The sequence below is a fragment of the Mesocricetus auratus genome, unplaced genomic scaffold (assembly GCF_017639785.1).
Source record: "Mesocricetus auratus isolate SY011 unplaced genomic scaffold, BCM_Maur_2.0 Super-Scaffold_100009, whole genome shotgun sequence".
Classification (NCBI taxonomy): Eukaryota; Metazoa; Chordata; class Mammalia; order Rodentia; family Cricetidae; genus Mesocricetus; species Mesocricetus auratus.
Genome location: NW_024429193.1, coordinates 28,523,938 through 28,536,300, shown reverse-complemented (window position 1 = coordinate 28,536,300; position 12,363 = coordinate 28,523,938). Strand labels below are relative to the sequence as shown.

General features: G+C 43.3%; 1 protein-coding gene across 2 annotated transcripts in view; it reads left to right on the top strand.

Annotated features, from left to right (window-relative positions):
- The window catches only part of Cfi (complement factor I), a 34,951-nt gene that overhangs the window by 371 nt on the left and 22,217 nt on the right, over positions 1–12,363 (top strand). Inside the window, exons 2-4 of one of the 2 annotated variants that reach the window (XM_013122607.3) lie at positions 716–832; positions 7,667–7,946; positions 12,086–12,239. In XM_013122607.3, coding sequence (XP_012978061.1) covers positions 779–832; positions 7,667–7,946; positions 12,086–12,239 — 488 coding nt within the window. In that variant the 5' untranslated portion in view covers positions 716–778. Of the gene's footprint in view, positions 1–700; positions 833–7,666; positions 7,947–12,085; positions 12,240–12,363 lie in introns of both variants that reach the window. The other variant, XM_040751795.1, reaches the window with a different exon arrangement.

Here is a 12,363-nt window from a genome sequence, read left to right as displayed (position 1 = left end):
ACATGTCCAGGGAAGGACTTGCCAGCTGTCTGTGAAGAGTAGCAAGAAACACACGACGACACGAACTTGTCAGATCCTTCAGGGTCTGCATCGGCTAAAGAGAACTGCTTCAACAAAGGGCAAGGCGTCCCTGAGTGGAGCCGGTGCCTGAACAAGGTGGGGTGTAATGGTTCAGTCTTTTTCTCTGAGGCAGGAAGCCGACCGATCCCAGCTCTCCAGAGCACCCCATAGGGCTTTGCTGAACCCATACAGTTGTCCCATTTCTCTCCCTGCTCTCCCTTGCTTGCCTCTTCCAATGGTACTAAAGCCTGATGGGAATCTCGCACCCACGACTGTTTTATAGCTGCCTCTAGAGATTGCAGACCCATAGCATTTCAACTGCCACAGATCTCCCCTCTGCAATCTTAAAGCAAAGAGTGTCATTTTATTTGCCAAATGACATAAAAGAAAAAAGTCCCTTCCATGGTACTTTCTGTGTTCCCTGGAAAATGGAATCAGGGCTTTGTCAGGGCCAAGATGGAGCAATCAGGCTCGCCTGGTCCAAACACTTCCTATTGGTCGCCTGCCTCAGATCCTTACTGAGAAGGCTGGGGTTTGTTTGTTTCGGTTCCGGTAAAACTCTGGATGTTAGCCAAATCCTCCAAGAGTTCAAAAGTGCAATGCTCTGTAGGAGGCTTCTCCTTTTTAAATATTTTTTCAGAGGTTAAAAATTAAGTTTCAGGGGAGTATCTGGAATGGACAAAAGTCTTCCGTGGAGACGGCCCCGCACACCTCCAGCATGAAGCTCACTCATCTTCTGTTAATTTTGTACCTCCACTGGAGTTCTGGCAAGGTGAGTGATGCAGTCATTATAGAAATTCTTTTAAGGAGACTTTAAAAATTATAAAAGTCCAGAAAAATCCTTCAAGGAATGTGACTTAGACTTAAGTATTGCTCTAGGTTTTTAAGAATGCAAGTGTACAGTAGCAGATCCTGATAAGAGGAGTTTAATTAAGAAAATAGTTTTTATATGCTTGAACATGCTTACTAACATTGAGCCACGCAAGAGCTTCACTGATTTACTGCTATAAGCTATTGTCCAAGTAAATCAATAAACATTCACTGTGCTTCTGCATGTATGGTATTGTGATAGGAAAGTAAGACTGATTCTTCTTTTAGTATCCTTTTAAGGAAATTGTAGAAAGATGATTAAATATGTCAAAGAGAAAATAATAAGCAAGACTTAAATTACATTTGAAAATGCAAACCAGGGGAATATTACAGGATCATAAAGATAATCTTTACTCAAAACACTGGATATCACATCCCAATGAACCCATCATATATTGTTAAGTGGGAAATGTATTGGATGTAATTGAACTTCACAGTGTAGCCTAATTTAATCATGCTCAGAGCATACTATCCTCAAGTTGGACAAAATCACCCAATAAAAGCCCATTTTATAAGCACTAATTATCTTATGCAGTTCTGATTACTGGACATTTTGTATATATATATCAGGGTGTCAAAACACAATATCTAAGTATACTGGCAAGATGATATTGCTCATCTGACGATCATGTGGCAGATGGTCAGTTGTGGCCTGGCCTTTCATCAGGATTTCACCACTACCGCTAGTCCAAGAAAGATCTAATTTTGTAGCATAGATTGCTCCTAAATATATATTGTTTTCATCCTATTGTAAAGAAAAGGGTTATAAAGTCTCTCTATACTCCTAATTGGCAAAATGGTAAAAATATCAGTTGGTAAATAACTTTAATGAGAGGACAAATCACCCAAAGCTCAGAGTCAGGAAGGGACTATGGGACAAGAGGGATTTATGCTGGACCACCTGTCTGTAACTCCAGCTCCGGGGGATCAGATGCCCTCTTCTGCCCTCTACAGGCATCTGAATTCATGTACATATATGTGATTAAAAAATAAAATCAAATAGTCTTCCAAGAGTTCTATGTAGTTGGGGCATCCCCTTTCTTATTCTTCAATAGTCCTGTGCTTGCTAAATGTGCACTGGATTAGTTCCACAGTAGGTTGCCCCACTCAGCTTGGGGATTAGACAAGGGTTTCCTACCTTAGGTCTAGTTATTCCTTATGACAAGTCACAGAATGGTCCTTAAATTTGTTGCTAATTTCATCTTTTGATGCTCCTTTCCTTCATAGACCTGGTCGTTGCTACTGAAAATGTGACAGGCAGTTTTGACCATTTGAGACACTGGCATCCCTAGGACTTCATCTACCTCTTGCTACTTATTTTATCTTTAAGGGGTACTCTGACAAATTCATGATAGTCCACCTTGGTTGCCAACATGACACTGGGAAGAGGAACCCCTTGTTGAAGAATTTCCTCCAACAAATTGGCCTGTGGACATGACTATGGAGCATGGCTTGGTTGTTGATCAGAGCATTGTTGGAGGTGCCATCCATTGGGCAGGTGGGGGGGGCTATAAAAGAAAGGTAACTGAGCAAGCCAGTAAGAAGTGTTTGCCATGGTCTCAACCTAGTCCGTTAAAACAAAAGAAACCTGAGCCCTCAGAATCCCTCCCTACTCTTTCCTGTGTCTATTTCTTCTAGATGCCCTCTGATGCTCTATGATTACTTTCTGTCGATGAGTTGCTCACTCATTTTTCTGACCCAAGGTTAATTTCGTTTAATTCCCACAAATGCATAGTCGTGGTTCACAGTGTGATACAACATCCCCAACACAAGACAGCCAGAACTACATAGTGAGATCCCGTCTCCATAAATAGATAAACAAACAAAGAAATACGCCATGACGAAGGCAATTTATAAAAGGAGGCGTATATTTGGGTTTACAGTTCCCAAAGAAAAGAAGTCCATGATGGCAGAGTAGAGGAATGGAAAAAGGAGTTCAGGCCGCAGGCATGGTGCCAGAAATAGAAATCTGAGAGGTTTTCACCCCTCGAGAAAAATTGAGTAATACCTTCCAGTGTTAAAGTTGTTTATTCTTTACATTCAGTCATTTCAATTCCAGGTAGGTGTCTGACATAAGTAGCACATGTGGGAGATGTGCATTAATAAGGAAATTCATTGTAGTATTTGCAGTAGTGAGACATGGGAACTGACTAAATTGTTTTTAGAGTCTAGCTATGGGGCCGTTAGACGCAAATTACAGTGGTCAGAAGGACGGGAGAGTAAGCTATGACCTCACATATGCATTACTGACCTCTGGAACCAATGATTTTTTTTATCCTTAAAGCAAAATAATAGAGTTGATGTCAAAACACTATTTCCAATGTTATTGGAGCAGTTAGAGGTAAGTCTTCAGGACCCACTCTTCTTGCCCATACTCTTCTTGCAGCCACCTTCCCACAAGTTCCAGTTACATTCTGATTCTGAGAAAGGAGGAATATTCACCTTACAAAATAATAAGAAAGCCAGGCGGTGGTGGCGCACGCCTTTAATCCCAGCAATTGGGAGGCAGAGGCAGGCGGATCTCTGTGAGTTCGAGGCCAGCCTGGTCTGCTGAGCAAGTTCTAGGACAGGCTCCAAAACAATACAGAGAAACCCTGTCTCAAAAAAAAAAAAACAAACAAAAAGGAGGAGGAGGAGGGAGAAGAAGAAGAAGAAGGAAGAGGAAGAAGAAGAAGAAGATCCCAACCAAAACAATAAAGACTATATTGAATTTCCTATGTAACTCAAATCAATTCAAAAAAAAAAAAAAGAAACATGTCAAATATGTTTTCCCCCAACTTTCATGTCAAAGCATCTCTTAAACCAAAAGCAATGCTAGCTCGGCCAAATATCAAGCCAGGTACACTCTGTCTTTACAAAGCTAAGAGGTGATTGAGGTGGACACACACTCAAGAACAATATCATCTTAACAAAGCACATTTACAGAGATAGGGTGATCTGCCTCTGATCCTGTCAGCACTGAATCAGAACAGCTCCTAGGGTCTGGAGGGACAGCTGTCATCCCCAGACAACAAACCTGAGAAGCACCAGTTCCCCAAGAATTTTAGGGGAAAATATCTGAGAAAAAAATGGGGTTTCCAGGAATGAACACATCTGTCCCATCTGTGGCTGACAAAGTGGCACTGAAAACATCCAAGAGTACCATCAACATTATGAGAGAGAAGAGAGCACACAGGCCGCATGGCTCCAGCAATATTCTGCACTGTCCCGAGGTCCTCGCCAAGTGAGACTGTCTCCACGGGCTTTGCCTTGTGGAGACCCGTTGGACAAGAACTCATATGCTGATCCAGTACTAAGTAGAGCTGTGTTGTAGCCAACAACAGCGTGAGAGTGGGGAATCCTTGAACTTCTCGAGAAGAAAGCCTGCCTAGCCCATGCTCACAGGTCATCCAGCCTCAGCAGGAGTTCTCCTGGGGCTAGGGACTTAGCCAGAGCTGATCTAAATTGGAAACAGCCAGGTTAGTCTTACCCGGACCTCTCTGCCCACCTATCTACCTATTTAATCATTATTAAGCTAGCTCCTGTCTTCCCTCATTTGATCCTTTGCGACTGAGAACATTATTTTTATTAAGCAAAAACAGAATGAGATGAGAAAAGCTACTTACCAAAGATCACATATCTAACCAGCAGTAGAAGAGAACTTATTGACAGTGTCCCCACAAAGGACAAAGTAAGCACTTGCAACCCCAGCTGCTTGAAAACTAAGGCAATGAGAATAGAAGTTCAAGGCCAGTCTGGGCCACACAGAGAGATTCTATTTCAAAAGAAAACAAAGATTGAGACTTGAGTAGTGGTCTTTGTCTTGATTTGTTCAGAGTTGATTATCACTTTTCCCCTTGTTTATAGACTAAAAATAAAAAGCAGACGAAAGGCAAAGTGACAAAGAGACCTGAGATAAGCCTGTGCCTCTGTGTGATACAGCCAAGAGGACATTGTTTTGTTTCTTGCTTGTTTGCTAATAACTATCTAAAAGGGTTCCTTACTTTTTAAAAAAATTTAAGTTAGAAACAAGCTTGCTTCACATGTCATCCCAGCTCCCTCTCCCTTCCCTCCTCTCCTGTCCCCACCAACTCCCCCACAACACTCCCATCCCCACTCCGCTCCCCAGGGAGGGTGAAGCCCTCCATGGGAGATCTCCAAAGTCTGTCATATCATCCCAGGCAGGGCCTAGCCCCCCTCCCATGTGCCCAGGCTGAGAGAGCACCCCTCCATGTGGAATGGGCTCCCAAAGTCCATTCGTATGCCAGGGATAAATACTGATCTACTACCCGAGGCCCCATAGATGATGGGCTCTCCTCACTGACACCCAGATTTAGGGGGTCTGGATAATTCCCATGCTGGCCTCTCAGCCATCAGTCTGGGAACCATGAGTTCCCTTTGTTCAGGTCAGCAGTTTCTGTGGCTTTCACCAGCCCATTCTTGACCCCTTTGCTCATCACTCCTCCCTTTCTGCAACTGGGTTCCAAGAATTCAGTTCAGTGTTTAGTTGTGGGTGTCTGCCTATGCTTCCGTCAGCCATCGGAGGAAGGCTCTAGGATGGCATACAAGGTAATTGTCAATCTCATTATCGGGGAAGGGCATTTAAGGTAGCCTCTCCACCATTGCTTAGATTGCCAGTTGGTGTCATCCTTGTAGATCTCTGGAAATCTCACTGGTGCCAGATCTCTCCTCAAACCTATAATGGCTATTATGGTATCTCTCATCCTGCTCTCAAGGGTTCCATACTTTAAAAAAAGACAAAGTTCACAAAATTGCTATATCATATAAATATTAAGAAAAGGATGAAGAAGGGAGAGAAAAACCACACAGGCAGAGAAGCAGCAGCAATTAATGGAGATGGAATGTTTTGGCTGACAAACTATTGTGTAGCAGTTTCTTCCAAGAGACAATCTCCCATCTTGGAAGGAAGTTCTTTAAAGTGTAGGTTGTCCTAAGGGGAAGTGTGGCACTCATCCTGTGCTGAAGCTCCTTAAACTTGGGAAGTAAGCAACTCAGAGGTTTCAGGAAGTCCCTGAAATTGATCAAATTCACTAGGCTTCTCCTTCACATGCATGTATAAGCAGTAAGGGCTGTAGAAACACACTCTCAGAACAGCTGAGCTGCCTGGCAAGGACACTCTCCACCCTGTCAAGCTGCCAGCAGGCTGTGCAATGTGTTCCAGCTCCCATGACTTGTCACCCATGTTGGGTGGGCTTCTTCTGATGCAACTCTCTTGGAGTCATCTCTTTTCCTGTAAGTGACTCCTCACCCATACTCCTGTAAATAACTTCCAGTAAAACCATTGGTTCACTGAATTGGACTTTGGTGCTATGCTAACTTTTGTCTGTTCTTGGTTTCCTGGCTGGGTGAGTAGATGCTTGTGCACATCTTCCCAGGAATAATGTCACACAGCACAAAGTTATACTAATAATTGCTTAAAATGTTTGAGACTGAGCTCCCAAGATACATGAATTTATTTATCCAAAGATAATAATAACACTGCTGTACAAATAAACACATCTTGGGTTAAAAATTTAAACATTTAAATGTTTTAATAATTCAAAAGTTAATCATTTAGTGATACCACTTATCACTTTTTGGAAATTATTTTATTTTGATGGCATATCAATAAAGATATACAAAAATATGGAGAATAAATTCATAGAGAGAGACTGGTCATTAATGGAATTAGATACATGTATTTTAAATGGTCCTTGGTAGTGCTGACTGGAGGTAAAGCATCCTTCATTCTCTCTCCATGAAACCCACCTTCCACTCCCACGTGGATTAAATTGTTGAATCCTGTTGTTTCACTCTGACCATTGCTTCTCTAAGCCATTACCATGCTGTACTCTGGCTGCCTGTTTCCCCAGGTTCATTACTAATGAATACCCATCTGCAACACTCAGTGATATACACTCCAGAGTCAGGTCTACTTGCTTTACCAAGTATATATTGTATAATATTCCTTCTCTAGCATAGCCCTAAGGCAGCTATGTTCATGCTTGCCTTGCTCAAGGGCTTCTATCTAGAAAGACATGTTCCAAGCCTGTTCTCCCAAACCACCATGCTGTATTTGTAATTCATGTATTTCACCCACCCTCTGCCTTCTGTCATGCTAGTCTGTGTGCCCTTATCGTCAAATAATCAAGCCCTTAAAAGAAAAAGACTGTCACACTCATTTTAGTATGATTTACATGTAGTTCATTAAATGGTTTTGCATTTAATAACAACCAATAAATGGCAATCTTCAAATTCATCCTAGGAGACTGTATTCAGCATCAAGTTTGTTACTCCCTACTATGGCACTGAGATTCCTTGATCTCTTCCAAGGCCCACTTTTATGTGGGCTTTCTAATAGTTCAATTAATTGTATTCCTGGAACTGACTACTGGAACCATTGCTGATATTGCTTCTAATCCTTCAAATGCAACTACTAAAAGTAAGAGATATTACCCTCACTGTAAGATGAGAACATCGCTTTTCATGAGGGTAACTTGCCCAAAGCACCCAAACCTGGGGCTGGGAGTTTGCGTGATTCATAAAACCAATCATCAGCCCACAGTCTCGTCTACACTGCCGGCTGGGCTGCTGGCTGGAGTTGTCCTGTGCCAGTCCATAGTCGTGTCTATGCTGCTGGCTGGGGCTGTCCTGTGCCAACCCACAGTTATTGGCTGGGTCTGTTGTTTGCTTTTCCTTCACTTCCTCACATTCCAAGACCACAAAAAAACTGTCATTTGTTATTCCCTGTTCACAGCGCATTCCAATATCAGCTTCCCCTCCCAAGGATCTGGTGGACCAGAAGTGCTTACTAAATAAATACACACACCGCTCCTGTGACAAAGTCTTCTGCCAGCCATGGCAGAAATGTGTCGATGGAAGCTGTGTCTGCAAACTCCCTTACCAGTGTCCAAAGACTGGCACCCCAGTGTGCGCCATTAATGGAAGGAAATACCCCACTTACTGTCACCAGAAGAGTTTCGAATGTCTGCAGCCAGAGACAAAGTTTTCAAATAGTGGAAATTGCACAGCTGAAGGTAGGAAAAATGTGTGTAACCAAGTTATTCTAATGAGAGGGCAATGCTGTGCCATCCTTTCTGTCATAAAATGCTTTTGCTGTGAACTATTGTAATGGCAAATTAAACTTTAAGCCAGGGTGGCAACTTTCTTCTTCTTCTTCTCCTCCTCCTCCTCCTCCTCCTCCTCCTCCTCCTCCTTCTCCTCTTCCTCCATCTCCTCCTCCTCCTCCTCCTCCATCTCCTCCTCCTCCTCCTCCATCTCCTCCTCCTCCACCTCCTCCTCCTCCTCCTCCTCCTCCTCCTCCTCCACCTCCTCCTCCTCCTCCTCCTCCTCCTCCTCCTCCTCCTCCTCCTCCTCCTCCTCCTCCTCCTCCTCCTCCTCCTCCTCCTCCTTCTCCTTCCTGAGACAGGTTTCTCTGTGTAGTCTGAAGACCATACTGGCCTCGAATTCACAGAGATCCACCTGTCTCAGCCTCCCAAGCACTGGGATTAAAGGCGTGCGCCACCCCCAGGCTAAACCAGAACTTTTTAAACCTTTTCCCATTCATGATTCCCTTTTCACTCAGGAAAATTTTAAGTGACTCTGAGTACATGCCTTATGAAATGGATGTACAAATCAAATATTGGCCAATGAGTATAAGGAGTTAATTTAAAAATAATTCTTTGATATGTGTATAATCTTATCATTTATTAAACATGAAGGCAAATTTGCATTCTGATGAGATAGATAAACGTATTTTTACATGTATTAATATTTGACATCACAGGACATAATCTTCACTATTTTTCAGAGTTGGTCAATATTTTGATTTTGGAGTCTCTCAATACTGAGAATCCTGCTTCACATATAGACATAGTACAAAGTAACAGAAGTATGTTTAGGACCATTTCAAAATTGTTGGAAATTCTGTACTGATCTCAAGCCAATATTCATTTAATAAACAAACAAACAAAACTATGATTGAAGTCAGTAATTTAAACAGCAGTTTTTAAAAATCAAACATTCTGATCCAATCCAATCCAAAGATACTCACTAATCTGAGGTGCATGCGCTGAGGAATGACGGTAGGAAGATATTAGAAGTCTTTGTTTTCTGTAGTTAAATCATTATATTTCTGTATGAGGAAAAAGCTTTGTATGTACAGTAAAAAATGTTCAAGTAGCCTTGGATCTGAGCCAACATTTTTCTGGAAGTGTTCCTCCACACTGCACAGCATGGTGCATGCCCGGTGAAAAGTGAATGTGTTGTGTGTTCAGAAACATGGCTGCAGTGAAGTCATGGGAAGCAACAGGGTCATGCGGTGCCAGGAACACCTCCGATCATTACACGTTTGATGATTTTCTCTCCTCTCCTCTCCTCTCCTCTCCTCTCCTCTCCTCTCCTCTCCTCTCCTCTCCTCTCCTCTCCTCTCCTCTCCTCTCCTCTCCTCTCCTCTCCTCCCCTTCCCTCCCCTTCCTCTCCTCCCCTCCCCTTCCCTCCCCTTCTCTCTCTTCTCTCCTCTCTTCTCCTTCCCTCTCCTCCCTTTCCCTCCCTCTCCCTCCCCTCCCCTCCCCATTCCTCCTTCTGGCTCTCTGTCTCTGAGTCAGGGTTTCTCTGTGTAGCCCTGCCTGTCCTGGTGTAGACCTGGTGTAGACCAGGTTGGCTTTGAATTCAGAGACCCACCTGTCTTTGCCTCCTCCTCCCAAGCATTGAGATTAAGAGTGTGCCATCTGTCAGCTACACATTTGATTTTTAATTCACTTTTGGTTGTGCTTTTAGGAACCTTTTATCACCCACAGTCAGTTAAGCAACTCCGTGTAGGGTCACGGCTCACCATTTATAAGTTGTTTTTAGGTAGTAATGGTTCAAGTGATATCTGGAAAAAGCCAGGAGTCACCAGCATGCCATCTTTCCTTGAGTCCCCATGGCTCTGAGGTGCTGCTCTGTGCTGCTCTGACCTTCAGAATTCCCCCACTCTCACTTCTACTTGGTTAAAGGGATTATTCACCGGACCATCAGTGAAAAGGTCTTGCCATGGGGGACTGGAGGGTTGGCTTGGTAGTTAAAAGAGCTTCAGCTTCGCCGGGTGGTGGTGGCGCACGCCTTTAATCCCAGCACTCGGGAGGCAGAGGCAGGTGGATCTCTATGAATTCAAGGCCGGGCTGGACCGACAGCCTCCGAAACAATACAGAGAAACCCTGTCTCGTAAAAACCAAAAAAAAAAAAGAGAGAGAGAGAGAGAGAGAGAGCTTCAGCTTCTTGTTTTCCAGAGCACCAGAAATCAGAACCCAGCGCCCTTGTCAAGTGCCTTACAGTTGACTGTAACTCCAGCTGCAGGAGATCCAAAGCCCTCTTCCGACTTCTGCTGGACTCCCTACACACACACACACACACACACACATTCACACACACATGCACATTCACACACACATGCACACACACATACATACACACATACACTCACATTCACACAGGCACACATACATATACATACATACATACACACATACACACATGCATACACATACTTGCATGCATACACACACTCACATGCATACACATACATACATACACACATACATACACATAAACACACATGCATACATACACATACACACATACACTCATATACATGCATACACACACATGCACACATATACACACATCCATACACTCACATGCATACATACACATACACACACTCACACATGCATACACACATTGCTAGCACATCCTACCCCTGATACACACTGCTGGTAACCTCACACACAATACTGCTATCATCCTCCCCACACACACACGCAGTGCTGGCACACACACACACACTTAGCATAGTCATACACATAAATAAACAATAAATCCTAAAAATATCTTAGTATGACATGGGTACTGATATACCCTGTTCTGCTTCAGTTCACCCATCAGAAATCAAACCTCAGTAATGTCTCCTAGTCTCTGTACCCTCAATGCTGTCCTCTCCCTTACCCAGGCCCTTCCCCATTGACCCTGATGATCCAAAGTTAGTTTGAGACACTGCTGACCTGGAATGAATGCAACACATCAGGCAGGAGCTTGTCTACACTCGGTCCATGGGTCTGATGGAACTAGGAAGCTAGGATCCTGGGCTCTGTCCTCGGATACAAAGTCATCACACGCACTGTGTGTTGGGACAGGAATGGTTAAGACATTCCTCTTAAAGGCACTGTGACACAGGTCTGCTCACGGTAGCTTAGTAACTATGAGGTGCTAGCAGAAGGTGGGGAAAGGGGTGAGTTACTGTGCAAAAGAGGAATGAGCCTCCCAGTTGGGTCCATCTCTACTACCTGCGGCAAGAAGGCAGCGGTTGACATGCTCAGCATCACCTTTCTTCTCCTGAATCTCCGAATTCTTCACATTTGTGAGACTGCAAAAACCCTTTGGAAACCCTTCATACGCTTTCTTTCACTGTTTGCCTTACTTCTAAGCATGTGGGTGGTGGAGTAAGGTTAGTGAAAAGTAGTGTCTTAGTAGCTTTTCTATTGCTGTAAAGATCCACCACGAACAAGGTAACTTATGAAAGAAAGCATTTAGTTGGAGACTCGCTTACAGTTTCAGAGGGTGAGTCCATGCTTGTCATGGCAGGGAGCATGGCAGCAGGCAGGCAGACACGGTGCTGGATCAATAGCTGAAAACTTGTATCTTATCTGCAAGTTGGAGGCAGAGAGACAGAGATACACAGAGACAGAGACACACACAGAGAGAAATACAAAGAGAGAGAAGACGGGGCTTGGCATGGGCTTTTGAACCCTCAACTCCCACCCAGTGGCACATTTCCTCCACCAAGGTCACACCATCTTCCCAAACAGTTCCACTGAGTAGGATTCATATATCTGAGCCTCTGGAGGCCGTTCTCATTCAAACCACCACAGTTTTAAAGCAAGTTCTAATCTTCAGCTTCATGGCTTCAATTGAAGATGAATACAACCTTATCTTTAAGGGTTAGTATGAGAATGTAGTGGCTTTGTCAATGAACAGTGTGGTCACTAACAGGATTAGGACTCCCAAAATAATAGCTTATCATTTGATAAGGCATTGTGATGCTCAAAGTTAATTTGAAAGTAGGTGTTTTAATAAAGACAAGTTAAAAAGGGAGAAAATAAATACTTGAACATTGTCTGTCCATCCTTTTTTATTTTAGGGAAATTTAATGTTTCCTTAATCTATGGAAATACACATGCAGAGGGAATTGTTCAAGTGCAACTTGTGGACCAAGATGAGAAAATGTTCTTATGTAAAAAAACCTGGAGCATGACAGAAGCCAATGTGGCCTGCTTTGACCTCGGATATCAACAGTGAGTTCTGTTCTCAAAGGATGTGGACACAATTGATTTCATTGTTCCAGCTGTTTTTTTGTTTTTTTCTGGCTGGTTAACCTCCCTATGCTTCGATGTCCTTATGTATAACCCAAGAATGTTA